This window comes from Onychomys torridus, chromosome 11 (genome assembly GCF_903995425.1).
Source record: "Onychomys torridus chromosome 11, mOncTor1.1, whole genome shotgun sequence".
NCBI classification, from domain to species: Eukaryota; Metazoa; Chordata; class Mammalia; order Rodentia; family Cricetidae; genus Onychomys; species Onychomys torridus.
The window spans coordinates 22,779,272-22,807,116 of NC_050453.1; the positions used below are offsets into that span (position 1 = coordinate 22,779,272).

Sequence of the window (27,845 nt, forward strand, 5' to 3'; positions counted from 1 at the left end):
AGGTCCGCAAACCCGGAGCGGATTCCCAGGATCCCGAGGGCGCAGGGCATGGCCAGGCGCAGAGCTGGGGGTGCCGCGACTTGGGGAAGAGCCGGGCCGCAGACAATGGACGCAGCGGCGGGAGGGGCGGCGGCTGCGGGAACAGCCGGGAGGCGGCACCTGGGAGCGCGCTCCCCGCCCCCTGCCCCCCTCCGGTCCCCTCCCCCCTCTGTCCCCTCCCCCTCCGCCGCCGGCTCCAGATCTGATTCCTGATCCCCGATTGCTTAGTCCTCGGTCCCGCCATGGGAGCCTGAGCGCCCTGCAGTCCCCCCCGGCCCCTTGCCCCCGGGGCCTCGAGGGGGAAAGAGGCGAGTGGTCTGGGACCGAGCCGGGGTGAGCGACCTCCGGAGCCCCCCTCGACAACCCCCATCGGCCGCGCTGCCGGTCCTGGAGCGCGGAGTTCGGAGCGACCCGGTGCGCTGCGGATACAAAGGCGCGGAGCGGAGCGGGGCGTGCGCCCAGTCCACCCGGCTGTTCGCAGCGGCGGGTGAGTGGCGGGCCGCGGGGGCGCGGGCAAAGTTTGCAGAAAAAGAGAAAAAAAAAAAAGGAAAGAAAGCAGCAGAAAAAAGAAGGAAATCAAGCAAAGGACCAGGGAGCGCCCGGCCCTGGAGAAAGCGGGGTGGCTTCTGGGGGGAAAGGGGGGCTTGAGGCAACCCCCTTCCGGTCTCTTCTCCACTGAACAACCGAGTACCCCCAACTTTGGGGAGGGGAAGGGGTGCGTGGGGAAGGGGCGGAGCCCAGGCCTTAAGAGCCGGGGACTTTCCTGGGCCGGGGGCCCGGGTCAGGCGCTTGAATGATCCTAAGGGAGCCCATTGAAGCCAGGGATTGGTAAACGTGTGTTGGAGGTGGTGGGAGAGGCCGTGGAAGGATCGGAGGCTGGAGGTATTGGAAGCTGAAGGTATGTAGGGATGCATATACACACCTTTGAAGTGTGGGGAGGGAAGGGGCAGGTATATGTTCAGGGGGTAGAGTGGATCCCTGAGAGAGATGGCCCTGTGTGTGTGTGTGTGTGTGTGTGTGTGTGTGTGTGTGTGTGTGTGTGTGTAGCCCAAGGATGGGACTTGCGGTGATACCGGGGAATGTGTGTCGGGGTGTGTGGGTGGGGGGCAGACTACATCATCTCTCTCCCTCGTCCTATTTACTCATCGAAGGTCTTGAGCACTGCATTAGTGAGTTTTAAAGGGTTGTTTGGGGGATCAGTATGCATGATTCTTTGTTTTTGTGTGTGTGTGCACGCCTTGACGGTGCTGCGTGTTCCTGCAGGTGGGCCCTGGGTTTGGATGTGTAGATGTTTCTCTCCCTCTTCTCTCTGTCTCTCTGCCTCTCTGTCTCTGTCTCTGTCTCTCTCTCTGTGTGTGTGTGTGTGTGTGTGTGTGTGTGAGAGAGAGAGAGAGAGAGAGAGAGAGAGAGAGAGAGAGCGCCCATTGGGTTTGGGTATGTATTTGTATGTATACTCTAGGGAAGGGGTGTGTATCTGTGTGTGTATGTGCTGAGAGAGGGGCTTATAGGAAAGAGGTGGGTAGGTATTAGAGAAGGTGGGGTTGTAAGAGCAGAATAGGTGGTATATGTGGATAAGTGTCTGTGCACCTGTGTGGTGGGAAGGGGTGTATGTGTGAGTGAATCTGTGCTCTTATGAATAACCTGTACTGATGGGTAGACATCAATGTGTGTGCCTGCCTTTGCTAGGGTGTGTATTTTTGAGTGTATATTGGGGGTACCTCTTGGCTCTGCAGGCAGATTTTCCTGGCAGAAAGCCCACAGGGAAGGCAGTCTGCAGGATTTGAATGGCCCTGCCTAGATTCTAGGGTAGTGTCTTGAGTATCTGAGACCCTAAAGGGGATTGTGCATTTGGGGGGTATTGAGTTGTCTTAGGTGGTGTGTATTTGGGAAGATGGATTTTTCTGGAAGACTGTGTGGATTGTGGGGGAATGGGGAATAGGTTCAGGGGATGTGGAGGGGCTCTGTAGTCCTGAATTTTGGGGTTCAAGGAGTCAAGGACACAAATTAGAGGCCTGACCTTCCCCACTGTTCTGGGGTGGGCCTCAGTGCTCTTTGAGGCCACATGCTTGGCTGCTCTGCCCCAGTTACTTTCTCTTAGGCCACAGCTCTCTTGGAAAGCCATCTTGAAGGTGGCCACTTTAGAGCCCCCCAACTCTTCCCTGCCTCTAGGATCCTGAGGAGTGTGGTCTGGAGGTGAGAAGAAGCATGCACAGAGGCATGAGACCTGGTTGGGAGCCGCAGGACTGAGAAAGTGACATGGGGTGTTTCTCTGGGAGTTTCTGCAAGTGTGTCCGAGTAGTTTACCCTGCAGTTTCTTGATGAGAAGCAGTGTCTGTGTGTGTGTGTGTGTGTGTGTGTGTGTGTGTGTGTGTGTACATGTTTGTGTGTGTGCACGTGTGTGAATGTGAGTTCATATGTGTATGTGTGCTTGTGTTCAAGTGTGTGTTGTGTTCTGTGTGAATGTGACTGTGTGTGAGTTCATGTGCACATGTGCTTATGTTCAAGTGTGTGTGTTTCTGTGTGTGTGTGTTTGCGTGTGTGCATATTGGCGCTGAGCTTGCCAGAGGCCAGATGTCCATCTGGTGGGAAGGGTCTGTGTTCATCATCATGAGAGTGGGTGGGATGTCAGAGACCATGAAGAAGACATCTCTTCCTCCCTGAGAAGTAGCAGCTACCTCCTTTCTCCCTTTGCTCTTGTTCATTCTCTTTTGGGGTGAAGGAAAGAAATGGATGGTCATCTCTGGGACCCAAGTCTTGTTCCCAGATGTGTGTTCTTGACCATTTTCCTTACTGCCAGAGGTTAGTTAGGCGGAGACTCGGGTTTTAAGACAGGGGCTGTAGTTGTACATGCCCATTAGAGTCCCTGGGTAATTGCAACTGGAATGTTGGTCTCTGATGGGCATGTGCAGTTGGAATGTTCCATCTTTAGCCCTCAGAGCTCCCTACCCTTCCTAAAGCCCAGGGAAAGAGGAGAGGGTTAGAGAATATTGGACTAGGACGAGGAGCAGGCTAGGAAAAGACTAGATGTCGTCCCTTGCAGTGCTCCGTTCCTTCAAACTGGCCGCCCATCAGATGGTTTTCCCCAAACCTACAGAGCGCCCACAGTGCCCTGGCTTTCAGGCTACCTGTTGGCTCAACTGATGCTCCCTACCAGTAGGCGTTATCATCCAAGCAGGAGGACTTGTGGTTAGACAATAGGAAGTGCCATTTCAGAAAGTACTTCCAGACTGGGAACCAGTGACCACACGGGCCCCTCCTTCTCTATTGTCTGATTCCTGCAGGGCTGCCTTCCTTTCTGTCTTTTCTCTGCTCCCTCACCTTCTTGTAGGACTTGGAGGAAGAGCCTCCTTTCCTGAGCCCTTCATTCCCTCTGAGCCTTAGGGACTCCAGTTTTCTCTTTTGCTGGCTCCCACACCGTGAGGGCAAAAGGAAGAGTCAGATGGTTTCACTCCGTGCTGAGCCGTGTGACCTGATGCATGTAACTGAGCTTCATTCCTTAGCCTTATTTTAAGACACCATCTTCCAAGCCCACTTTGAATCCATCCACAAGGAACCCCAAGTCCCCCTCCTGGCACTGTGACCCCTCTCCCTTGTTGACAGTTTGCTTTTAACTTCTAGCTTTGCTACATCCTAATTCCGTGACCTCAGACAAAACGGAGAACTTCGGTAAGCCTCACCTGTTACATGGGGTTGATGATAATACCACATCTTAGGTTTATGAGGACTGAGTGAAATAACCTGCAAAGAGTGTGTTCCTCAGTGCCTGGCACAGGGGGAAATGACTTAGCAAACCCTGCCTGGCATGGTTTGGATTTTAATCCACGGATGTAGTAAGGGATGGGCAGTAGGGCAGGGGAGTGAGCTTACTTCTGCTCTCCTCTGGCAGATCACATTCAGCACAGTCCACTTTCTGCCAGGTGTTATGAGAACCACGGGGGATGGAAGGGTAAAGAAGACACTGTTCACAGGGGAAGCATGCTTGAACACGTCGATCCCCGTAAGCCCCTGAGTGCCGGATGGAGGTGTATTCTGGAGGCCCTTGCAGCGTAGAGTTTGGTTCTGAGGAGGAGTATTGGGCAAGGTTCCTGAAGGAGATGTGTTGGCCACTGGGGTTTTAGAAGTTAATGTGAGATGAACATTGAAGAGAATGGAATTTACTGTGCGTGCGTGTACACACACACACACACACACACACACACACATACACACACACACACACAGTACTGTGCAACCATTTCTGTCTAGTTGTGGAACATTTTACTAACCCTGGAAGAACCGCAGACAGTTTCAGCTGTAGTTCCCAATGCCCCCTTGTTCAGTTCTTGGCCCACCCCCCAGCTGCATTCTGTCTCTGTGGAGTTACCTGTTGTTCTGGCTATTTCCTCTAAATGTCATCATTTTATGTCCAGCTTTCTCCGTTCAGCATGTTTACAAGGCTTATTCATGTGGCAACATGTATGTATATCATCTATGGCTTAGTAATATTCTACCACATGCCTATTCCTTAGATGGTCCCATTTCTACCTACCTACCTACCTACCTATCATCTATCTATCTATCTATCTATCTATCTATCTATCTATCTATCTATTTTGAGGCAAGGTCGTGCTTTTTAAAGTCTTTGGCTGGCCTGGATCTGCCTGCCTCTCCAACTCCTGGGTGCAGGGATTAAAGGCCTGTGCCATTGCGCCTGGCCCTTCTTAGCTGTTTTTAGATAGAAGCCGTTTTAGGGATAGAAGACAGGGAGAGAACCGAGGAGGGGTTTGCTGATAGAGGCTGAGCACGAGCCAGAAGGACTGTGGGATGTTTGGTAGTGCTGGCTCCTCTTGGAGTCTGGAGTGAGGATTTGGTCTCAGTTTCTCTAGCTATAAAACAATATTAATGATTGCTTTCCTCCCCTGTCCCGAGGTGTTAGTTGGTAGAAGTGGCTGCATCAGGGAGAGACTGGGATAGTGCTGTCTCTTCTCAGATCTTTTTTTATAACCCACCCTTTCCTCCTCTCTCCTCAAAGCTCGCACCTGTGTGCCTCTGCCCTCATCCCTGTGCGAATTCGTCTTCCTGCTTTGCCTCCAATCAACTTCCTCTCTCTCTGAGTTGACCTGAAACCTCTCACCCTCTGCAGGTGGGTAGTCCTGTGCTCCATGTGATTTTGATAGCAGAGGTGCAGATGGACTCTTGTCTACCTGTTTGGTCTGCGACAGCCGTTTGTCACCTTCTCTGCTGTGATCTGGACAGAGCTACCCAGCTTTTCATCTCTCCCCCCTCCCCCAGCTTGGTACAGTGGGAGGCAGAGGCTTCTATGGTAGGGCCCTTTGGAAATGAGCTGTTGCCGTGCCAGTCTGATGCCCCTGGCAAGGTTAGTAATTACAGACAAGACAGCTGGGAAGGGGTTTGGGAGAAGCAAGTTTGGAATCAGCAGCACTGGGACTATCCTGGTAATCAGGGTGGGGCCCTGAGAGGGGAGAGTGGGCAGTAGCTGGGGGCTGGGGTGGGGCAGGAGGCTTGGGGCCTCCTTCCTCTGCCCATCGATGAGTAGCTAGGATGAGAGCCTGGAGGAGAGTGGGAAGCCATTGGATCCTAGGCCTGACCTCACTGAGGTCTAGGGAGGAGGGGAAGAGAGAAGCTAGGGGACCCAAGAGCTCCTGAGGAAATGGATCACTGTGCGATTAATTTCTGGCTGAGGCCCATGTTGGGGAGGAACCACCTCTGCACCCAAAGATGATTCCTCCTTATTCTGAGTGGAAGCTACCTTTTTTATAATGAGAAGAAAGAAGTAGAAGGATTGACCTGCAGTACCTAAGAATTGGGAAACCAACATTTCACTAAGCATCAGTTTCTGTCTATCTATCTATCTATCTATCTATCTATCTATCTATCTATCTATCTTTTTAAAGGTCTCGCTGTGTGGCCCTGATGGGCCTGGAACTTGTGTTGTAGACCTGGCTGGCCTCAAACTTAGAGATCTGCCTGTCTCTGCCTCCCAAGTGCTGGGATCACCAAGGCGTGTGGCCATTACGCCTGGCCTTATTGAGCATCTTGTATGTTACAGCTTCTGTGATTCACTAGATACATTATATAGAACACTGTCATGCCCATTTTACAGACAGGAAAATAAGCTTAGAGAAGGCAAGGAGGTCTTCAAGATGGCGTAGCTCCTAAAGGCTGTGCTTGATCTCTGTGATCTCTTTGGTCTTCCTGTTCCCAGAGTGCTCTTGTTGTCGGTCCATGCTGTCATCCAGATTCTATCCGATTGCTCCTTCTTGGCTTTAATCTTGAACGTGACTAATTCCTCTTCCCCCTTGGAAAGCCAGCTCGAGTCCACGTAGCCTGATGAGTGGAGGCATCCTCTAAGGATGAGAAGCAGATGGGGTCTTAGGGAGAAACCCAGTCTTTGCCCAGGAGGGGCCCCTCGTTGTCTAAGTCATGGCAGGGCTCCTGTTGGAGCTGAAGCTCTTCCTGCCTGTGTGGAGTAGGAGCTGCAGCAGAGACTAAGCTCATGGAGTCCTGTGTGGAGCGGGACCTTGGCCATCACTGCCCGAGGATTTTCCCACGGTCGTGACTGTAGCACTTCAGGTTCTCACCAGTGCCTGGCTCCCCTGGCCTGCACGGAAGACATGAGGGGGTTTGTGAATGGGGGCTCTGGCTTTTTAGGATAAGGGAGGAGGTCAGACAGAAACAGGTGCCGAGCCTGAGGTGTGATGTGGTAACTCAAAAAACAGCCATGTGTGAACAGAAACACATATTTTTGTCGCCTGCTTTCCTCCAGGAATGGAAGGGGTAGATAGAAGGATGGGGGAGTTGATAATCTTCAGAAAGAGTGAGAATCTCGGTCGGTCGGGTGAGGGAGGTGGGTGTTGTCAGGAGGGCGGAGGCTGGCTGCAACTCAAGCCTTTCGGCCTGCTCACTGTTCCCCGATATGAGTGGCCCTGGGCTGAGGTCGGTGGAAGGGGTTTTATGGGGAAACCTAGGACACACACACACACACACACACACACACACACACACACACACACAGAGTATCTCACGCCTTGAGGCTTACACTACTGCTTCCCCATACAATCCGGCCTTCACCCACAGTGTCCCATATGTCTTCCTTCCTATATCCCCACATCTCAGCTCTCCCGGTCCACGTTACCAGGTTGGCTGGCTTCCCCTTCCTAAATAACTCTTCCAGCCTTGAGGCAGGGGCTGGGAGAGCAGGCTTTGAGGTCTCTTGGGGTCAGGGACAGTTGAGGCCCACTCAGGACATGAGGCAGTGAAGACAGGGAGATATTTTGTATGACGGTGGGTGGGAAGTGGGCCTGTGGGTCTGCACAGCTCACCTACTTCCTGTTGTCCTCCTGTTTCCTCCGTAGTCCATCTGCACTTCACCTGGTGTGTAGGGAGGGGCCTCTTTTGAAACAGCCTGGGAGGCAGCAGGTCGAAGCCCTGTGGGTGGTGAAAATTAAATAGAGCATCCTGGTATTTCAGTCCCGGTTGCCTCTGTACAAGTTCTGTGTCCTCTCTCTCCTTAGAGCCTCACCCTGGGAAAGATGCCAAAGGGAATATTCATCCCTCTACCTCCTGCTCCAGATTGACCAGGGATGGATCTAGGGGAAACCAGAGGATGGGATGCTATGGGCTGTGCGTGTGTTTGTATGTGCATGTGCGTGTGTATGTGCTGGATTGGGGGCAGGGACTTTGAGAGCCCGATGGGGGTGGGGGTGCCAGAGAGAGAGCAGAACAGGTCTCTACAGAACCTGCCTAGCCAGGGTGGGTGGAGCTGGGTGGGGCAGGCAGGAACCATTCCAGGTTTCAGAAGGGGGACTAGAATATATGGGCATGTGTATGTGTGTCAGTGATTCATGTCTGGATGTGGAGGGTGTCTTCCACACTCCCCGGCTTTACACGGAGGGAAATTACAGAAGGTGGAAAGGGGTGTGGCTCTGCTTTCTAGCTCCTTTCTAGTTAGTGTCTGGTACCCTGGCAGGAGCCCATCTATGGGCTCTTCCCCTGCTACTCCGCCCCTCCCCTGCTAGGAGAAGGCTCCTGCCCCCACCCCGGGGCTGTGAGGATGGTGAGCTCATGTCTGGCCCTCCTAGGAGAGTGCTTGGTTAGCAGTACAGGGGTGGGGCACCTGGTGCCAGCTCCTGGGCACCCGGTCTTGCAGCCTTCCCACTGGGCCCCCCGAGATCCAGCTGCCTCCTTTGGCCTCTTGGTAGCTAGAGCCACTGGGTCTTTTCTGAGGGCCTAAGAGTGGATCTAGAGCCCATTTTTATGTGAGGGCTGGTCCGTGCCCATTCTGGACCGTGGTTCTTTCTGTGATGGGAAGGATCTCGCATGAGCTACTTGGGATGGGTGGCCTGTCTGGGTCCAAGGGTGGATGAGGAGGAAGGAAGGAGTGCTGATGTTCTTTGGGGTGGTGGCTGGTTACATAGGGATTCTTTGCCCCTGGGCTTAGGCCTGCCTGACCTCTGACCCTTTGTCACTGCTGGGAAGGCTCAGGACAGGAGTCAGAAAATCTCTCCCTTCCCTACCGTTTCTTGTACTGTTTGTCTGTTGAAAGAGCAAGAGGGGGCTCACAGAAGAATCTGATTGCTCTTTAAGAGATTCCCCTTAAGCCCAAGTGCTAGCGAAGTTTCTCCAGCAGTAAGAGGCCAGAATGGGAGGGCTGGAGAGATGGCTCAGTGGTTAAGAGCACTGGCTGCTCTTGCAGAGGACCAGGGTTCAATTCCCAGCACCCACATGGTGGCTCACAACTGTCTGTAACTCAAGTTCCAGGGGATCTGGTGCCCTCTTCTGACCTCCACAGGCACCAGGCACAGATAAGGCAAATAGATATACAAAACACACACACACACACACACACACACACACACACACAGAGAGAGAGAGCCAGAATGGGCTGTCATGGATGTAGTGACCACTAGCTAGCCATTTCCTTTCTGTTGCTGGGCCTTACTGTAAAACTTGGTTGGTTTTAGGGATCTCAGTTACCATTCAGCTAATGCTTGAGGCTGCTGACAGAATTGGGTGGGTCAGTTCACTTTCTCCCAGTGTAGGACAGAGGAGGGCAGAATCAGAGAGCTCCACCACTTTCTTTAAAGATTCAAATTAGGTGTCTGTATTTTTACCCAAATCAGAAGCCTTGAGTCTCTACTCTTGCCTGACGGGGCACCTGTTTGGACTCATCTTTGATAATGTGGTGAAGAACGAAAGAGCCTTTGAACCTTTGCTCTGCCTCTAGATGACCAGCCTTATGACTAGGTGCTCTGCTCCTGGCCAGATAGCTAAGTAAACCCCACCCTCACAAAGTAGGCACTCAACACTTGTGAGTGCAACTTAGGGGTCACTCGCCTACCTACAGGTTGTGGTGAAGAAGGCGGGCCAGGCCAGACACAGTAAGACCCTGACTTGTGTAGGAATCAGAGGGCTGTAACAGGCAAGGTCCCGCAGATGGATGCCTCTTCAGGAGACCTCCAAAGGAATAACTGTCGCCAGGCAGGACTACCCTTCCCAGTCTCTGGCTGAGAAGAGGAAATGGGGCCTACCAGAGACAGACTCCTGTCAAAGCAGTACTTTTAGTTTCTTGTCAGCTTTCCCATCCTCATGAAACCCAGATACCTCTGCCCCACAGGCCTGCTACTTCCAGCCCTGATACCAGTATAGATGAAGAAGAGTGTGGGGGTTGGTCCCTTCCCTACCTTTCTCTGCTGGCTGAGTCACCCTGACTCCTGCTTCTTTCCAGATGTTTCCTCATTGTGTTCTGCCTCATGTCCCTATCCTGGGCCTAAAGACCTGAATTGCCCTGCAGGGCTAGAGCAAGGGCAAAAGGAGGTGGTGACCACAGGCTAGGGCAATGGTAAAAGGTAGTGACCACAGGCTAGGGCAATGGTAAAAGGAGGTGGTGACCACGGGCTCCTATGCCTGTCCTGAGCACCTGCCACATGTGGTGTGTGTGTGTGTGTGTGTGTGTGTGTGTGTGTGTGTGTGTGCGCGTGCGCGCGCTTGCACCCATGAAGAACACTTGGCTGCCCACTCAGCTGTTCCTGTGAGGGGTGGATGAGGAAGGGTCAGTTGGTCCTGGTCTGTATTTTCCCAGCACCCATATCCACCCACGGACCATGTCCCCTAGGGCCTTGCTCCCTCTGCCTCTTACCAGGCTTTCAGTTTATTTTCTTCTGGAGGCCTCCGATTGTTTCTTGAAGAAACCCGATCCCAAGCTCAGACAAAAGCTGGGGCTGCCAGAGGAGAAACCCCATTCTCTCCCCCTCTGTCTGTTCCCCCACCTCTATAACCTTTCTCGATTTGGATGCTGGGTATGGGTTCCAGGACCTGGCTGCCATCACCTAGGCAACAGGGGGCTTTGGTTGCTATGGTGATCAATGTGGGAGAAGCTGGGCAGCCGGGACAAAAGCCCCCACATTCCCCTCAGCCCTCCCCCCCCCAGTTCCCTTGGGGTGATACTGAGACACATTCCATTAATTTTATTTCTGAAAGGCCTTTGGAGGGAGAAGGGTCTCCTTTTTGTGTGGGGCTCTCTCTGCTCTCCCTCTCTCTTCTTTGGCCTCCTTTTAACCCCAGATAATCCATGGCTGGTTTGAGTAGAGGACTGGGTGCTTGTGTTTGTGTCTTGAGGAGTGGGGGTGAGTTGAAAAACAGTGGGGCATATTCGCTTTTTACAGCCTCCCACCCTCTGCCCCTCAGCTGGGTGCAGCTCTCTGCCGTGTGCCAAGTCTAGACTCCGCTCCCGTCTTCTCTTCACTCTGACATTTCTACTTGTTGATCTCATCCCCGATCCCCTCCCCCACCTTGTTTCCTGGGAATGCTGCCCACCCGGGAGACCCTCCAAACCTGATTCTTGAGACTGATTAAGTAAGGGGGGGGGGACTTCTGCCCATCTTTTTGCCTACCTTTTATCCCTTCCCCAAAGGGACAGCAGGCAAGGGCTTCAGAAGTTGTGGTCCTTTGTGCCCCCTGTGTTTGGTAGTTGAGGAAGGAGCATGATTTGTTGCATTTTGGGTAGCCCCCTGTATGCCAGGGCTGTGGGGTTTGTCTTGCTAGGGAGGAAGGGAGGGGGCTCCAGGCTAAGGAACTCAGAACAAAGAGTTGGGAGATGGCTGGCACCCTGTCTGGCTTGAAATTTATCTGCAGGGGAAACAGCGGCTTCGCCTCACATCTGGGTGTGTTTGAAGTAGTGGGTCTGCTTGGGGTGTGTGTGTGTGTGTGTGTGTGTGTGTGTGTGTGTGTGTGTGTGCGAGTTCTTTATTTAGTCGTACAATTTATTTATACCACTGCCTTCCCTAGTTTCAGAGGAAGTGGTTAGGGACTGGAGTCTGAGAGCTTATTAATTGCTTAACTATTAGTAGCTGTGCAGTCTAGGGAAGCACTTCTTTCACCCCTGTGTTCCTTGCAGCTACCCCACGAAGGCGGTATCAATCATCATCACCTCTTGTCTTACCAAAGGGCCCACCGGGCCATAAGCACAAAAGGGTCAGTAACTTGCGCACAGTCACATAGCTCAGCAGTGGGAATGGTGGGGTTTAAACCCAGATCTCTGTGTAAATCCCAGGCTCTTTCTGCTGTTGGCTCTGGTAAACAGAGTGCAGGTATTTGGGGATGAGGATGGCGGATGAGAGGGCTCTACTGTCTGTCTGGATCTAATCCGTGGCTCTTCTTTGTCCTTTACCTCATCCCCACTTTCCTGCCCAATCTGTCGGTCTCAGAGCCTCCTGGTGAAGTTCAGTGTTTAAGAACTAGAAAGAATAGGTGGGAACCACATCAAAAAGCAGTGCAGCCGTGACTGTCCAAACCGCATGGAGGAGTAAACCAGTGGAGTGGGTTCCCAGAGGAGGGGTAGAGGAGCCCAACGTGTAATTTGTACACAGAGGGGTGAACATGGGATGGGCCCTGTTTGTGGCCTTGTTTTAGAGAGGTTCAGGTTTGGGTTGAGATGTATCTGTCCCCAAAATATGTCTATCACATATTGCTTTGATGTGGGGGTATTGATATCGCCGGCTCAGGGATATTGACTCTGTTAGGAGGAGAAGTGAATAGATTTCACATTGGTTTTTGTTTTTGTTTTTTGAGACAGGGTTTCTCTATGTAGTTTTGTGCCTCTCCTGGAACTCGCTCTATAGACCAGGCTGGCCTCGAACTCACAAAGATCTGCCTGCCTCTGCCTCCCAAGTGCTGGGATTAAAGGCGTGCGATACCATGGCCCGGCTCACATTGATTCTTATCTCCTCACAATGGCAGTTTCCCTGACAGACAAGTGTTTTTTGTTTACTAGGTGGGTATTGGTTATTTGCTCTGTACCTGCAGCAGGGGCGATGTCCACAAATATGTATGACTTATCCAGCTCACTCTCCAGTGGTTGGTGATTTAACGTGGTTGGGAAAAAGATAATTTCAGAAAGCAAGTCTGTTTCAGTGCGTCAAACAACGGACTTCTCAGCAGCCTTGGGTCTGGTCGTGTTGATTCCTCCCTAGAATTCTACTTGTCTTATTGGTGGTCTTGAGATTACACTCAGCTGGCCTCTGGTCTCTCCTTCTCAACCTCTTTGCTTGATTCCCCCACCCATGTGCAGTCTGGAGTTCCTGAATCCAGTTACATAGCCTGCTCTTGAGCTCGGTGCCGTGTCTGCCTGTTGCCTGGACCTCCAGCTCAGACTCCAGCTCCCTGGATGCCCAACTGTCCATTCCTCACAGCCATGAGCTTCAATGTGTGGAGTACAGTACTCACAGCCCTCCTTTCCGAACTTGCTCTTCCCCACACATGCTCCTTCATAAACAGGATCATCCCAAATTCTCTGCCTCACCAGAGACTCAGTATCTTCTCCTTTGCTCAGGCTAGTTTTTTTTTTTTTTTTTTTTTTTTTTTTAAATTTTGATTGCATTTTACTTAATTACTTTGTGTGCCTCACCCCCTCAGCCAGCCTTTCATCAGGTCTGGTTGGTTCTGTGAGTCAGTCCATTTCTTACCTCTTCCTTGGTTCTGGTGGGCCAAGTCTTCCTGCCGAGGACCTCCTCACTGCTCTCTCCATTTCTACTTTTTCTTCTTTCCAAACAAATCTGCACAGCTAAAGAGGCTTCCTGATAACCCTCGAGTAAGACCCGATCTTTCCATTGCCTCCCCCTGCTTCTGTCAGCCTCTCTGGTCCTCAGTCGGTGGTTGTTCCTTAAATACACGAGCCCTTTCTTGACTTGGCCTTCCCTCACGTGGTGTTATTCCTTCCTCTCCTGGGGCCTTTTCTTCCTTTCTTGGGCATCCGTTTGAGTGTCGTTTTCCGCCCGTTTCCAGACACTCAGTTTAAAGTTGCTCCATGGGGCCGGAGATGTCGCTAGCTCAGTGGTAGAATGCTTGCTTAGAACACAGGGTTCCATCCCCAATACATTTGCCTGTTGTCTGACCTCTTGTTCTTTTCCTTCCCCCACACTGACACGGTTGCTTGTATTTATTGGCTTAGCTGTTCGGTGTACATCTTCCCCTAGACCATAAACTCAGTGTCAGGTACACCGCAACACCCAGGGCATAGCAAAGTCTGTAGTTCAAAGTAGGTGAGTTAAGAGAGGTCTGCTCCATCAGTGAGTGAAGACAGGAGGTGCTCAGGGCACGGTGATGACTTAAGTTAGTGTTGCCAGCATCCGTGAAGAAGAGGACCTTGGTTCCTAGAGTAGCTGGGGCTTTTGTGAGAGTTGGGGCTGGGCTCTGAAGGATGGTGTGTAGCTAGAGTTTCCCTGCCTGGCCCAGTCAGGACAAACCTCTCTCACCCGCCAATCCCACAGCCACTCAGACCCAATCAAGTAAACACACAGAGACTTATATTGTTTATAAACTGTATGGCCGTGGCAGGTTTCTTGCTAACTGTTCTTTTTTTTTTTTTTTTTAAGATTTATTTAATTATATATACAGCATGTATGCCTGCAGGCCAGAAGAGGGCACCAGATCTCATTACAGGTGGTTGTGAGCCACCATGTGGTTGCTGGGAATTGAACTCAGGGCCTCTGGAAGAACAGCCATTGCTCTTAACCTCTGAGCCATCTCTCCAGCCCCTGTATCTTAAATCAACCCATTTTTATTAATCTATAAGTTGCCACGTGGCTCGTGGCTTACCGGTATCTTTAACATCTTTGCATGGCGGTGGCTGGCAGTGTCTCTCTGTCTCAACCTTCCACTTCCTAGAATTCTCCTCTCTCCTTGTCCCGCCTATACTTCCTGCCTGGCTACTGGCCAATCAGCATTTTATTTATACTGAATGATATCCACAGCAATGGTGGGTGGCACTTGGAAAATTGGGGAGGAGATGCCATCCTCTGCTGCAGACTTTAGGCATTTTGGAGGATGCTTCTCTTTGTTTTTTACTTCACTGTGCTGTCAGTCTCCATTAGAGAGAGGGGGGGGGGGGAAGGGAAAGGGAGAGAGAGAGAGAGAGAGAGAGAGAGAGAGAGAGAGAGAGAGAGAGCGCCCAAGCTCGATGTTTGTGAGCTTGTACATACATGCATGTGTCGCTAAGTCTCCATTTTCCTGGCTGAGAATAGGAAAGTACTGCCTTGATTCTTGCCAATGGGGCATCCAAGCTGGGTTATTCTGGGTGACCTTCTTGCCCTGGAAACCTGTGCCAGCATTTGCCTGAGCCCTCGACACACTGTGGGTGGAGGGTCTTTCTAGCTGGCAGAGCAGGAGGAGCTGAGCCCATTGGACAGCACAGGAACCCAAAATGAGGTAGTCTCAGGTAGTGTCCGAGCTTACCCGAGCTTCGGGGATGGTTTTCTTTTGTGTCCTCGCCCATGGGGAGCCCGAGCTACCCCTAAGCAACTGCTTTATCTCCTCAGGGATCGTCGCTTGAATTTCTCTGAGAGAAGCCCACTCGTCCAGCAAAATAGAGTCCCTCAGGGTGACAGTTGACTTCCTAAAGGTGCCTCTTGGCCTGAAGAAGCCTGTGCTGAAGGAGGTGGCAGTGGGGCCCCCCAAGAGGCCCCAGCCCGCGGCCCTGGAGCGCTACAAGGCACGGCGTTCCGACGCCATGGACACCGAGTCCCAGTACTCGGGTTATTCTTACAAGTCGGGACATTCCCGAAGCTCCCGAAAGCACAGGTGGGTCCGGCTGAGTGGTGGAGAGAGGCTGTGTACGATGAGGTGGGGCGGGGGGTGCGGGGAGTAGGGGCTGAAGGGACCTTGACTCCCCTTTTGACTTTTTGTGCCGGTTTCTCTGGCTGCAGGGACCGGCGGGACCGACACCGCTCTAAGAGCCGGGATGGGAGCCGTGGAGATAAATCAGTGACGATCCAGGCTCCAGGAGAGCCCCTGCTGGACAACGAGTCCACGAGGGGAGATGAGCGGGTGAGGACTGGGGGTAAAGTGCTTTAAATCTGACATTTTCTGAGCCCTTGCGGGGAGGGGGAGGCCCCGCTGGTCAAGGGAAGGGCTGAGATGGCTCTCCTAGGACAGATAGAGGATCCAGAAGGGTATCTGTTTGTTTTTCAAGACAGGGTCTCTTTTTGTAACCCAGGCTAGCCTTGAACTCATTATGTAGCCCAGACTGGTCTTGGTTTTTTTTTTTTTTTTTTTTTTTTGTGGTGGTGGTTATTGTTGTAAGACAGGGTCTTACAGTGTAATCCCGGCTAGAGAACTCACAGAAATCCGGCTGCCCCTGTCCCCTGAGTGCTGGGATTAAAGGTGTATGCCACTATGGCTGGCCCCCAGACTGGTTTTAAAATGGAATCCTCCTGTCTCTGACTCCCAAATGTAGGGATTACGGGTGTGCACTACTGTTCTCTTCCTTTGTTTAGTGTTCCAAGGTGGGGCCTTGCTGCAGTGGAATTCAGGGGATTTTAGTGGAAACCTTTTTGGAGGTACTAGCTTCTACCCTTTCCCAAGAGGCAGAAGGAGTTTAGCTGAGTAAGGAGAAATGTCCCTGTCCCCCCAAAGCTTCTGTCCACCAGTCAGGCCAGTGCAGGCTGGAGTAGGAGGGAGGGGGTCTGGGTGGGTAGACCACCGGTTTCCCTCGGGTTTATGCCCCCTGCTGTTAGCTTGTGGAACAGCATCACCTAGGTCCTAGGGAAAAAGAGGTTTTGGGAAGAGTAGATGGAACTAGGACAAGAGAGGAGAGCAGAGCAGTTGAGGGAGGCACCTTGGAGAAGAATTCTCCAGGACAGGGGAGCCCTTGTGTCTGCCCTAATGTCTGGTTCTTTGAATTCCCTGGGTCGAGAGGACAGTAGGCAGAACAGCCCTGGAATGAAGGAAGGACAGGATTTGCAGTGACAGTGAGCTTATCTTATTCCTGTGCTTTCTTCCTGGGAGTATCTTAGGCAATGGAGAGTCTTAGCTTCTTTTTCCTCAGGGGGACGTGGGGTCCGACACCTGCCTGGCATTGGGAACTCTTTTCTTTCTGTGTTACCAGGCTTCATAGGTTTTTGAAGTGATCTTGAGGCATGATTAGGTAACTGCCTGTTGGGGTGGGGTTCCCTAGGCCTTGATCCTCGAGAGGGTAGACAGTGTATCTGGAGTCACCGGGTGAGGGTGTGGTTCCAGTCCCACAGCTGACAGTGGCTGGCTCTTCTATTTTCTATATTCAGATTGGATTCTTGCCCCATCTGTAGGAGAGGAGATTCCTCAGTTCTCTAGTCACTGGCCCTTCCAGGCTACCCCAGGCTACCCGAGGCTAACCCTTACACTGCACTGTGTGACTCAGTCCTGTAGCCTGCATCCCCTGGGTTTCAGGGTATGATTCCATATGCCCAGGCTGGAATGTCCTGGTGGTCTTGGGACTTCTTTATAAGATGGTCTCTAGCCACTGCAGAGAGACAAGATTTGGGTAGTTCACACTCTGAAGGGTGGCAGAGGAGCCCAGCCTGTTCACTGCTTGACTCCATAGACCCTATACCCTGGTAATTCAGATGGCCCCCAGCAGAGCTAACTTCATAGAAACCCACGGTGATCCTGAGTCTGCAACGTGTTTCCCATATATTATTTATGTCATTCACTGGTTTTCCTGTCTCCTCTTCTCCCTTAGTGAGAGAACTGTAGTAGCTCCTAATGGCTGGAGGATAGATGGCTTTTTAAAAAGACAAGGTCTCATTTAATCCAGGCTGGCCTTGAACTTACTAATATTACTGAGGTTGGTTTTGAACCTCTGATCTTTCTTCCTCCACCTCCCCAAGTGCTAGGATTACAGGCATGTAAAAGCCCCTGGCTCCCCCCCCCCCCACCTCTTTGAGATTGTCTTGATCTGTGTGTGGCCCAGGCTGATCTTCAACTTACACGATCCTCCTGCTTCAGCCTCCTGTGTACTGGGATCATAGTCATGCCTTAGCTCACTTGACTGGGATAGATGTCTGTTGCTTAGCCTGGCACTGTCACATGGCCTGGACAAGGGGCTTCTGACTTCCCCTTCTCTGCCCCTGCACTTGTATCCCCAGCTCTTTGAATCTCTGCCCTGCACATCTGTCTTTGGCTTGTGTTGAAATCATGGATTTCTGTGCAAGCTAGAAGAAATTTAGGAGGGCCCTGAGTTGAAACAGTTCGTGGGCATCTTGTTTAAGTGCAGACTGTGCCGGCTTAGTAAATGTGGGGTGGGTCTGTGGTTCTGCGTTTCTCACATGCTCCCTGGTGATTTCCACGCTGCCGGTCCACAGAGTGCATTCTGACGAGCAGCCCCTAGGGATCATTTAGTTCAGAGTTCCCAATCTTGGCTGAACATTATAATCATCTTGGGAGCCTTTTAAAAAAAAGGTTGACAACCAGATCTCACTTTGCATAATTGGTATGTTTTCCAAGCTCCCTAGGTGATTCTAATGTGTGTGGCTGGGGTTGGGAACCACTAATTCAGATGAGCTTTTGCATGTCACCTGCTGCTGGGGGTCAGCTCGGGTCCTGTCACTCTCTGGAAGCATCTGTTTTGCCTTGGCAAGCCTGCTCTTGGGTCATCCTCACTGCCCAAGCTATTCCCTGGGCAGTGGTCCTGTGCTCCGTTTCCTGAGGGTCGTCACTGCACACTCCGCGTTTTCCTCTCTGATCCTGGTGCAGCTCCCCAAGGACATGAGCTTCAGATTGCAGTTTCTGCAGAGACTAGATGGGCACATGGTGGAGCTCAGTGAGCTCTCTGATGACTGCGTGTGTGGTGACCTCCCGTCTTCTTCCGGCTGTGTCCGTGCGCCGCTGCCTCCTCTCCTCACCCTTTTCTCTTCACCCCCTTCCCGACTGTAGGACGACAACTGGGGAGAAACAACAACCGTAGTCACAGGCACCTCTGAGCACAGCATCTCCCACGATGACCTCACACGCATCGCCAAGGACATGGAGGACAGCGTCCCGCTGGATTGCTCACGCCACTTGGGCGTGGCGGCAGGGGCCACTCTGGCGCTGCTCTCTTTCCTCACCCCACTGGTCTTCCTGCTTCTGCCTCCACTGCTGTGGCGGGAGGAGCTGGAGCCATGTGGGACGGCCTGTGAAGGCCTCTTCATCTCTGTGGCCTTCAAGCTGCTCATCCTGCTGCTGGGCAGCTGGGCTCTGTTCTTCCGCCGGCCCAAGGCCGCGTTGCCCCGAGTCTTCGTGTTACGCGCCCTGCTCATGGTGCTTGTCTTCCTGCTGGTTATCTCCTACTGGCTCTTCTACGGTGTGCGCATCTTGGATGCCCGGGAGCGCAGCTACCAGGGCGTGGTGCAGTTTGCTGTTTCGCTAGTGGATGCCTTGCTCTTCGTGCACTACCTGGCTGTAGTTCTGCTGGAGCTACGCCAGCTCCAGCCCCAGTTCACGCTCAAGGTCGTGCGATCGACTGATGGGGCCAGCCGCTTCTACAACGTCGGCCATCTCAGGTATGAGTGAGTGCATGGCAGTAGGTGGGACTTGCCTAGGACAAAGAGGAGACCTTGACAGGGTTTGGGCGGCAGGGAGGGTGTGGTGGTGGGGACAGTAGGTGATGGATCAGAGGGGCTGGGTGGAAGGGAGTTTGCACACAGGAAGAGAGGTCAGTGATATTTTCAGCCTGACGGCAAAGCCTTATGTGGGATTGTGGGCAAGATGCCTATGGGCGTTGTGAAGTAGGAGTGAAAGGCAATTCAAAGTCAGGTCTCTTAGAGGAGGATGGACCAAAGGGGAGAGAGGTCTAAACAGAAGGTTTCTAACCTTTTCTTGGAGGCACAGCTTCCCGTGAGTAGTCAGTGTCTGTTACTGAGATGAGCTGGCCAGAGATGGACCGCAGGAGGGAGAGATAGAAAGTGCAGAGCATCCGTGGCACCTCCCAGGTCCTGTCAGTAACCTTGGGAGAATGTTGGAAGGGGATGAGGAGACCCTTTGGCTGGGGCCCCTTTACCTCTGGGCTTCAGCATGGTAGGAAATGACTAGCAGACCCAGCCTGGGGAAAGGTGAGGGACCTGGTGAGTAGACCTCAGGCTTGAGCCAGGCTTCCTGGAAGCAGCTTGTCCCTGTCACGTGTCCTCTCCAGCCCTGCCGACCTGCCCTGATGTGTCCCTTCCCCTGCGCCCCTTGTCTGTCCCTCTCCCTCCCCTCCTGCCGTCTCCCCAACAGCATCCAGCGTGTGGCAGTGTGGATCCTGGAGAAGTATTACCATGACTTCCCTGTCTACAACCCCGCCCTCCTCAACCTGCCCAAGTCCGTCCTGGCCAAGAAAGTGTCTGGCTTCAAGGTGTATTCTCTCGGAGAGGGTGAGCGGCCCTGCTCCTCCGCCCCTCCCGGCCTCTTCCTAAGCAGGACTCCATGATACTTCCCTTGCCTTTTCCTTTCTCTGGCCTGTGTCCCAGCCCCCTCTGTTCTGTCATTTCCCTCGACTTCAGGTAGCTGGTCTTAGCTGCTGATCCTTTTGATGCTACGGTGTAGCCCCTGGTTTAGTGCCTGTGTCTTCTCACAGCCCTGGTCTCTCCCCTTCCGTGCCCTGAGCTGCAAAGCCCCCTGCATCAGGAGGCTTTGATGCGGGACTTCTGCCCTTCCGATGCCTTCCTGGTTGCTTTCCTGCAGTGTCTCCCAGAGGTGGCCAGGAGGGCTGGGACGGGAAAGCCTGGCTGGGTGGTGGGGACACATCCTCTGGATGTGTCAGGCCATTTTCCCAGAGCTCCAACAATGTGCAGAGAGAGGGCTACACTCTTTTTTTTTTTTTTTTTTTTGACCATCTCCTCTATCCTGATCCTGTGCAGAAAACAGCACCAATAACTCCACTGGCCAGTCAAGGGCTGTGATTGCGGCGGCGGCGCGGAGGAGGGACAACAGCCACAATGAGTATTACTACGAGGAGGCCGAGCATGAGCGCAGAGTGCGGAAGCGCAGGGCCAGGTGGGTACTGGCTGTGTGGGCTCAGGGCTTGACGAATACCCGGGAGGGAGATTGTGGTGGTATTGTGTTCCCCAAAATATTGTGCACCCTAATAAACTTATCTGGGATCACAGAACAGGATGGCCATAATATTAAACATAGAGGATAGGCAGTGGTAGCACACGCCTTTAATCCTAGCATTCCAGAGGCAGAGATCCATCTGTTCAAGGACCAAGCATAGAGACTCATGCCTTTAATCCTAGCATTCCAGAGGCAGAAATCCCTCTGGATCTCTGTGAGTTCAAGGCCACACTGGAAACAGCCAGCGGTGGTGACTCCTACCTTTGATTCCAGAAAGAGAGCCTTTAATCCCAGGGAGTGATGGTAGAAAGCAGAAAGGTATATAAGGTGTGAGGACCAGAAACTAGAAGCATTTGGCTGGTTAAGCTTTCAGGCTTTTGAGCAGCACAGTTCAGCTGAGAGCCATTGGCATGAGGATTCAGAGGCTTCCAATCTGAGGAAAAAGGATCAGCTGAGGAACTGGTGAGGTGAGGTGGCTGTGGCTTGTTCTGCTTCTCTGATCTTCCAGCATTCACCCCAATAACTGGCCTCGGGTTTGATTTTATTAATACGAAATTTAAAGACTCCTGCTACAAGTACCTTTAAGATTCCTGCTACAGGGAAGAGCCAATAGAATGGGGCTGGCGGTGTCTATGGGGTGAACAGGGAAGAGGAAGCCCAAGAGACCCTTGTACCTGCCGGAAGTAGAGCAGCGATGATGCAGGTTTTGCATATTCGTTTTCTAGTGCTCCCGTGACTGATTACCACAGACTCGGTAAAACAGCACATTTATTATTGCTCTGTTCCATGGGTCAGGTTCAGGTGGGCTGGGCCACCTGCTTGGACCTTGAAGGCTAAAAGGACCTTGAAGGCTACAATCTGTACAACTCTCTTCTGAGCCTGGTCTCTTCCCACCTCCCTGGCTTTTGACGGAATCATTTCATGTCATGCCTCTCCACAGTTTCCAGCTTTTTCTAACAGGAGCCTGCTTTTTCTGACTTTTGCCACCTACAGGGAAGACTGGTTTTCAGGCCACAAAGGATATTTGTCTGTCTGTCTGTCTGTCTGTCTGTCTGTCTGTGTGTGGAGGCCAGAGGACAACCTGGACTATCGTTCCTCAGGTGTTATCCACTTTGTGTTTTGAGATGGTCTCTTCATTGCTCTGGAGCTCATCAAGTAGGTTAGGGTAAGCTGGCTGGTCCCCAAGTCCCAGGGATCCACCGGTCTCTGCTTCCCTGGTGCTGGGATTAAAAGTACAGGCCATCGTAAGTGGATCTTTTTGTTGTTGTTGTTTGTTTTGTTGAGACAGGGTCTTACTATGTAACCCTGGCTGTCCTGGAACTTACTAGGTAGCTCAGGTTGGCCTCAAACTCACAGAGATCTTGGTCCTCTCAAGAGCTGGGATTAAAGGGTGTGTCTCCCACCACGCCTGGCCTCTTGGTAATTTCTTAAACGCTGTCTTCACTTTTCCCTTTTGTTGTAAGAACTTAAATCATACCCGAAGAGTATTTCTCAATGCCTGCTGCTACCAGGTTCCACCTGGAGCTTCTGGGATTTCACTGGAGAAAAGAGGAGCAGAAATACGGGGCTAGAACATCCACCCTGCCCTCTGCCCACTTTCCTTGTCTGGGTGTCAGGGCAGAGAGACAGCCCCATCTTGTCCCCTTGTGTCCCCGGAGGACGAAGACCACCGGTTCTAATTCTTAACATCTTCTGTTGTTGGAAAACAAACCCCTTTGCCATTTCCCCTGACTAGGGTCTTGGATATCATGGCCTGCCTCTGTCACTCTTGGCACACGGGTTTATTTCCTCTTCTGTTTGTTACCTTGCTTGTAGGTAGGAAACTTTGGTTCACCCGAAACAAAAAGATCTTTTCGGAAGAAACTTTACTAATGGAGGTAAAGGGATGCACAGAAACAAGACATACAGACAGATGGCATGTACTAGCCTAGAGTTCCATCCTGAGCTCGTTGAAGGTCCTGAGGTGCCTGGATTCTTGGCTATAGGCCTCACATCCATTCTTATCCTGTCTCTTCAGGCCAGTCCTACTCTTAGGTCGGTGGGTTTTATTTTGGGTTTTGGACTTGGAGTGCACAACACTTCTCGCTGTCCTCAGCTCTTACCACTTGGTGGTCATAGTTTCTTCATCTACTTGAATCTAGTTTGAGTTCCTTAAAAATCTGTGGTTTTGAACAAGTGATGTGTGGGTTTGTGTGGCTCTCTGCTGTTAGTGTAAACGGACTTTTTTTTTTTTTTTTTTTTTTTTTTTTTTTTTAAGTCATCTATGTAGCCTTGGCTGGCCTGGAACTCGTTATGTAGGTAGGCTGACCTCGAACTCATACAAATCTTCCTGCTAAACTGACCTTTTTCTTCTTCCTCTTTAATGTAGTTTGCTGTTCACCCATGTGTTCTGTGTATCCCTCTCGTCACATGTTACTGCTGCACTGTAGTTCACAGAATGTCCCTGACTTCCTATCCAGTGTTAGGATTATAGTTATCTTCCATTTTGATGAAGAAGCATCTTATTAATGTTTTATTACTTATTTTTAAAAATTAAAAAAAATTATTTTATATGTATTATTGTTTTGCCTGCAGGTATCTGTACTATGTGTGTGCCTGGTGCCCAGGGAGGTAGAAAAGGGTATGGGATCCCTTGGACCTGGAGTTACAGACAGCTGTGGACTGTCATGTGGGTGCTAGGAACAGAACCTGGGTCCTCTGCAAGAGCAACTGGTGCTCTTAACCACTGAGCCATCTCTCCGCCGCTTATTAATGTTTAATTTCTATCTCTGCTTGCCTAGTATCTTTCAGATTTCATATGAATCCTTTACTGCTTTGGTCTGATTTTATTTGAATTTACTTAGTTTTTTGAGACAGAGTCTCACTAAGTAGACCAGCCTGGTCTGGAACCTGTGAGTCTCCAAGGTAAGCACTGTGTGCTTACCAAGTGCTGGGATTATAGGAATGTGTCGTCATTCCTGGCTCCTTTGCCCACTGTAAAAAAAAAAAAAAAAAAAAAAAAAAGCATTACATTTATTTATTTATCTATGTGTCTATGTAGCCATGCACATTTCAGAGTTCACAGGGAGGTTAGAGGGTGGCTTCTGGTGTGGTTTTTCTTCTTGCACCATGTAGGTCCAGGGTGTAGAATTCTGGACCTACATGTCAGGCTTGGTGGCAAGTCCCTTTCCCTCCCATCTTCTCCACCTCCTCTTTTATTCGTTATTTTTTAAAGGTCCTTAACCTTTCCTTCCTGATTCGTAGTGAATTCTTTGTGTATTTTAGATACCAGTTCTTTGTTACAGGTATCCCTCCCCCACTTCCCCCCAGTCAGGTGTCAGCATTGCCTCTGCTGGTGTGGCTGAATAGAAATGTCATTCCCAGGGCCAGGAGTAAAGCCGGATGACCTAAGTTCAATCCCCAGCATCCGTGTGTTGGAAAGAGAGAAGGGATTTCTCAAACCTCCACAGAAGGCTTGTGTATGCCCACATACACACATAAACAACTTTAATAGTAATAATAAGTAATGATGATGATGATGATGATGATGATAATGGGCCATTTCCCTTTACTCATATCTATTAATTTTTTGCGTAGTGTAGTGTGGTGTGGAGTCTTTTCCTAGGATCTGATGGGACACTTGGCCTTTTCGGTAGCGTAGTTCCTAGGTGTCTTTCCGGATTTGATGCTAGGCCTGTTCACTTTAAGTCCCTAGTCTGAGTCCACTGAGTTCTACAACTGTTTCTTGTTGCCTGTGAGGAAAACACCGCTCTCATCTCTTAGTCCCCAGGCTCTTGGCTCCAAATGGGCTTCTATTACTTCAGGGAGAGCTGAGAGGCCTGACCTTGCTCTGAGGGCTGCAGCCAGCGGGTAGAGGGTAGAATGAGCAGTGGGCATCTGCTCCAGATACTGCCTGTCCCCCAGGCTCGTGGTGGCTGTGGAGGAGGCCTTCACTCACATTAAGCGGCTGCAGGAAGAGGAGCAGAAGAACCCCAGGGAGGTGATGGATCCCCGGGAAGCAGCCCAAGCCATCTTTGCATCCATGGCCCGTGCCATGCAGAAGTACCTTCGGACCACCAAGCAGCAGCCTTACCATACCATGGAGAGCATCCTGCAGCACCTGGAGTTCTGCATCACTCACGACATGACACCCAAGGTAGGCCTGCTGCTCCTCCACCTTCCTCTGCGTCCACCTTCTAGTTCTTTTGCTTGGTGGCCGTGTTCCCGGCTTCTCTCCTCACTCGCCTTCGCTCTCGTAGCCTCACCCTCACCTCTTCTCTGTAACCTCTTTTCTCGTTCCCACCCCATCCATCCTTTCTGTGTGGAGCAGAGGAGGCGAGGGCAGGCTTCTGAACTGTTTGCGGGATGTCAGAGGCCTGTTTCTCATCTTCAGAAGGCTCTGGAATGTCTTCATTCCAAGCCTCACCTTTCCCTTCCTGTCCCCTTCACCCCAAAAGTAAGCTTTTGCCTGTGCTTACTGTTAGCTGTTGATGACCTCCACCCAGTTGCCAGCTTCCTAGAATGGCTTTCTCGGAGCCTTCTCTGCTGAGTAGGTGATAAAGAGGCTGGGAGCGGAGCTCAGTGCTAGATCAGGCCTGAGCTCCTGATTTTACACACACACACACACACACACACACACACACACACACACACACACACACAGTTGCACTTGAATCTTGGCTTGGCCCACATCCCTCTGAGTGCAGACCTTTGTGGGTCTAATCATATAACCTGTATGGAAGGGAAGGAAGACAGAAGGAAGGAAGAGGGTCGAGTTGCCCCAGGCACAGCCTGGTGCAAGGAACAGAGGAAAGTACGGGAGAGAATTCTGGTCCTGACTGGAGCTATATCACTATATTCTGTGTGTGCCATCCTCCTCGCCTATACATCAAGCTTCCCTCAGGCCCTCTTCTGCTCTCGCCTTTGAAGATACTTGTTCATGTGTGTAGAATGAGCTCCAAAGCCTCTTGGCTATCTTTGAAAGCTGTGTGTTGTCAGAGGATGAAGGGTGGGTGGGAGAGATGCCCAGGCAGTGTCTTCTCCTCTCCTCAGGCCTTTCTGGAGCGATATTTGGCAGCTGGACCTACCATCCAGTACCACAAGGAACGCTGGCTGGCCAAACAGTGGACCTTGGTGAGCGAGGAGCCGGTGACCAATGGGCTTAAGGATGGCATCGTTTTCCTCTTAAAACGCCAGGACTTCAGCCTGGTGGTGAGCACCAAGAAGGTGCCGTTCTTCAAACTCTCTGAGGAATTTGTGGATCCCAAGTCACATAAGTTTGTCATGCGGCTGCAGTCGGAGACCTCCGTGTGACTTTGCAGCAGCAGGGGAGGGGGACATCGGTGTTCCTGCGGAGTGGGAGTGGCTTGGATCTCAGGCCCTGCCACGCTTCTGCCACCCTCCTTCCTCTTGCTCTTGCTTTTGTTTTGTTTTGGTTTTTTTTGTTTTGTTTTGTTTTTTTACTTGAATTAACTTATCCTGTATCCAGTCTCCACCCCTCTTCCTCATTTTCCCCATGTAAATCTAGAGAGACCACCTTGCTTTAACAATATCTGGGAACCACCCTGCCCCCCAAGTTTGTATCACTCCAGGCTCTGCAGGAAACAGTACCTCCTACTCCATTCTTCCCCTGGGTGGAAGTCCCTCCTCATAGGGCACGTGCGCACATGCGCGTGTGTGTGGGGCCTTCTTGATTGTACCCTAACCCTGAGCTCCCACTTAACAGACCTAAGTTCTCAGAGCACTGCTCTCCAGTGGCCCTTAATAGGGGTCCTCTGGGGGGCAGAGCTTTGACCCTAGAGAGCCATGGTGCCAAACTCCTGCGGGACAGCAGCTAACCCTATTCCCTGTCCCCACCCCATAGCCCTGAGTCCCTGGGCAAGGATGCACCTGTGACAGTCGTCCCAGAGTTAGGAATCTCCCTGGGGTGTCACTTGCTCCCCCTGTTACAGCTGTACTTTCCTGGTCCACACACACACAGAGAACAAGCGGGGAGCCCCATCTGCTCCCCAGGAGTCTTCACTGCTATTTCTGACCTGTGTGATCACATGATCATAGGCAAACTGAGGTGGAACCTCTTGGACCACTTCACCAGGGCTGTGGGGGAGGTCTAATACTTCTTTTTCCGACAACTCCTGAGGGAAGGGCGGGATAGACCCCTGAGGTTGGAGAGACCCTTGTCATTGACCCCCATCCCTCTGAACCCACTGACCCTTACCCCTCTGAGCTGTGCATTCCCACCCTTACCTGTGAAGGATGCATGTCAACTTCTGTAGGGACTTTATGACGTGCAGACCCTGATCAGCACTATGGTCTAAGACATTTTTCTTTTCTGCACCAGCTACCCTAGTCCCGTTGACCTGCAGCTCTAGAGACCTGTGGCCTCATCTCTTCTTAGGGGAGGGGCCAGCAGCTCCTTCTCATCCCCTGCCTTAAGTCCAGTTCTTTGTCTCAGGGGTCTCTTTTCCATGGCCTTCCAGGGTCCCATCTTCTTCTCTCCCTGCCTCGCTTTCTAGGCTCTATATTGGGGTGAGAGACCAGGATTCTTGCCTTTTGTGGGTCTTAGCTCCTCATCCCATTTTAACTAACATAGCCTTTGCACCGGATCTGACTCTCAGTAATTTAAAGCTCATTTTGAGCAGGATTCACTCACCCTCAAATGGATATTTTTCAGAGCAAATTTGAGCCTTTAAATTAGACGCCTTTAAATCATTTTTTTATCACAAGGAATAAAAATAGAAAATACCCACATCCATCCTCCCAGCGTCCGTCCATGTGGAGGATGGTTCTGATGGCTGGGATGGAGCAGTGTTCCTGGGCCACTTCTCCAAACAACTCCCAACGCCCCTGCATAGCTCCTTTACTTCCCTGGAAATATTGCGTATTTTCTGTGCAAAGCACAAACTGAGATGAGGTACCCATTGATCCCGCTGTGAGGCTGTAGGATCCACAGCCCACCTACCCCTAACAAAGGGGCTCATCCATTAGTGCTTACTTTGTTCCCACAGGGATAGGCTTTGGGAGCTGACTTAGGCAGGGCCTCGGGGTTAACCTCCAGGCTGTGGTAGAGGTTCCTGGATAGACTCCTGTGAAATTAGTTTGTACTTGGGTCATGGGAAGGTATCTTTTCTTTAAAAAAAAAAAAAAAATCAGGTTTCAGAGGAGTCCTTTTTGGGTCACTTAAATACCTCACTATCCTGGAAAGCAGGGCCTGGATGGTGATTGGGGTCGCTGCCTTTGTGGGCAAGAATGGGGTGTGGTGTTGGTTTGAGCAGTGGGTGGGGGAGGGCAGAAGGAACATGTTTGGGATCTTAGTGGATGCCCTAGGTTAGGGGCACAGGAGTGTTTTTTAAGAACCTGCCATGTTTTTTAATCACTGTGATACTTTCATTCCTTCTCCCTAAAACGAAAAGAAAAAAAGTTTCCCTGACTCTGTCCAAGCACTAAGGGCTGTGACTAAGAATGGTAGCGTGTGGTCCTTTGTGTCAAAACTGTGGTATCTT

The 27,845-nt window shown here is 51.4% G+C and overlaps 1 protein-coding gene across 4 annotated transcripts; it reads left to right on the forward strand.

Annotated features, from left to right (window-relative positions):
- Window positions 1–205: 205 nt before the first annotated feature.
- Window positions 206–27,491, forward strand: Vangl2 (VANGL planar cell polarity protein 2). Of its 4 annotated transcripts, none has more exons than XM_036202738.1 (9): window positions 206–526; window positions 5,051–5,161; window positions 14,853–15,114; window positions 15,240–15,360; window positions 18,226–18,833; window positions 19,546–19,682; window positions 20,169–20,304; window positions 24,268–24,499; window positions 25,396–27,491. In XM_036202738.1, the coding sequence occupies exons 3-9, from the start codon at window positions 15,044–15,046 to the stop codon at window positions 25,654–25,656; spliced, it is 1,566 nt and encodes a 521-aa protein (XP_036058631.1). In that variant the 5' UTR covers window positions 206–526; window positions 5,051–5,161; window positions 14,853–15,043; the 3' UTR covers window positions 25,657–27,491. The 4 variants fall into 4 exon arrangements, with proteins under 4 accessions (XP_036058631.1, XP_036058630.1, XP_036058633.1 ...); XM_036202739.1 differs by lacking the exon at window positions 206–526 and adding an exon at window positions 3,682–3,705; XM_036202737.1 differs by lacking the exon at window positions 5,051–5,161.
- The last annotated feature ends 354 nt before the right edge of the window (window positions 27,492–27,845 follow it).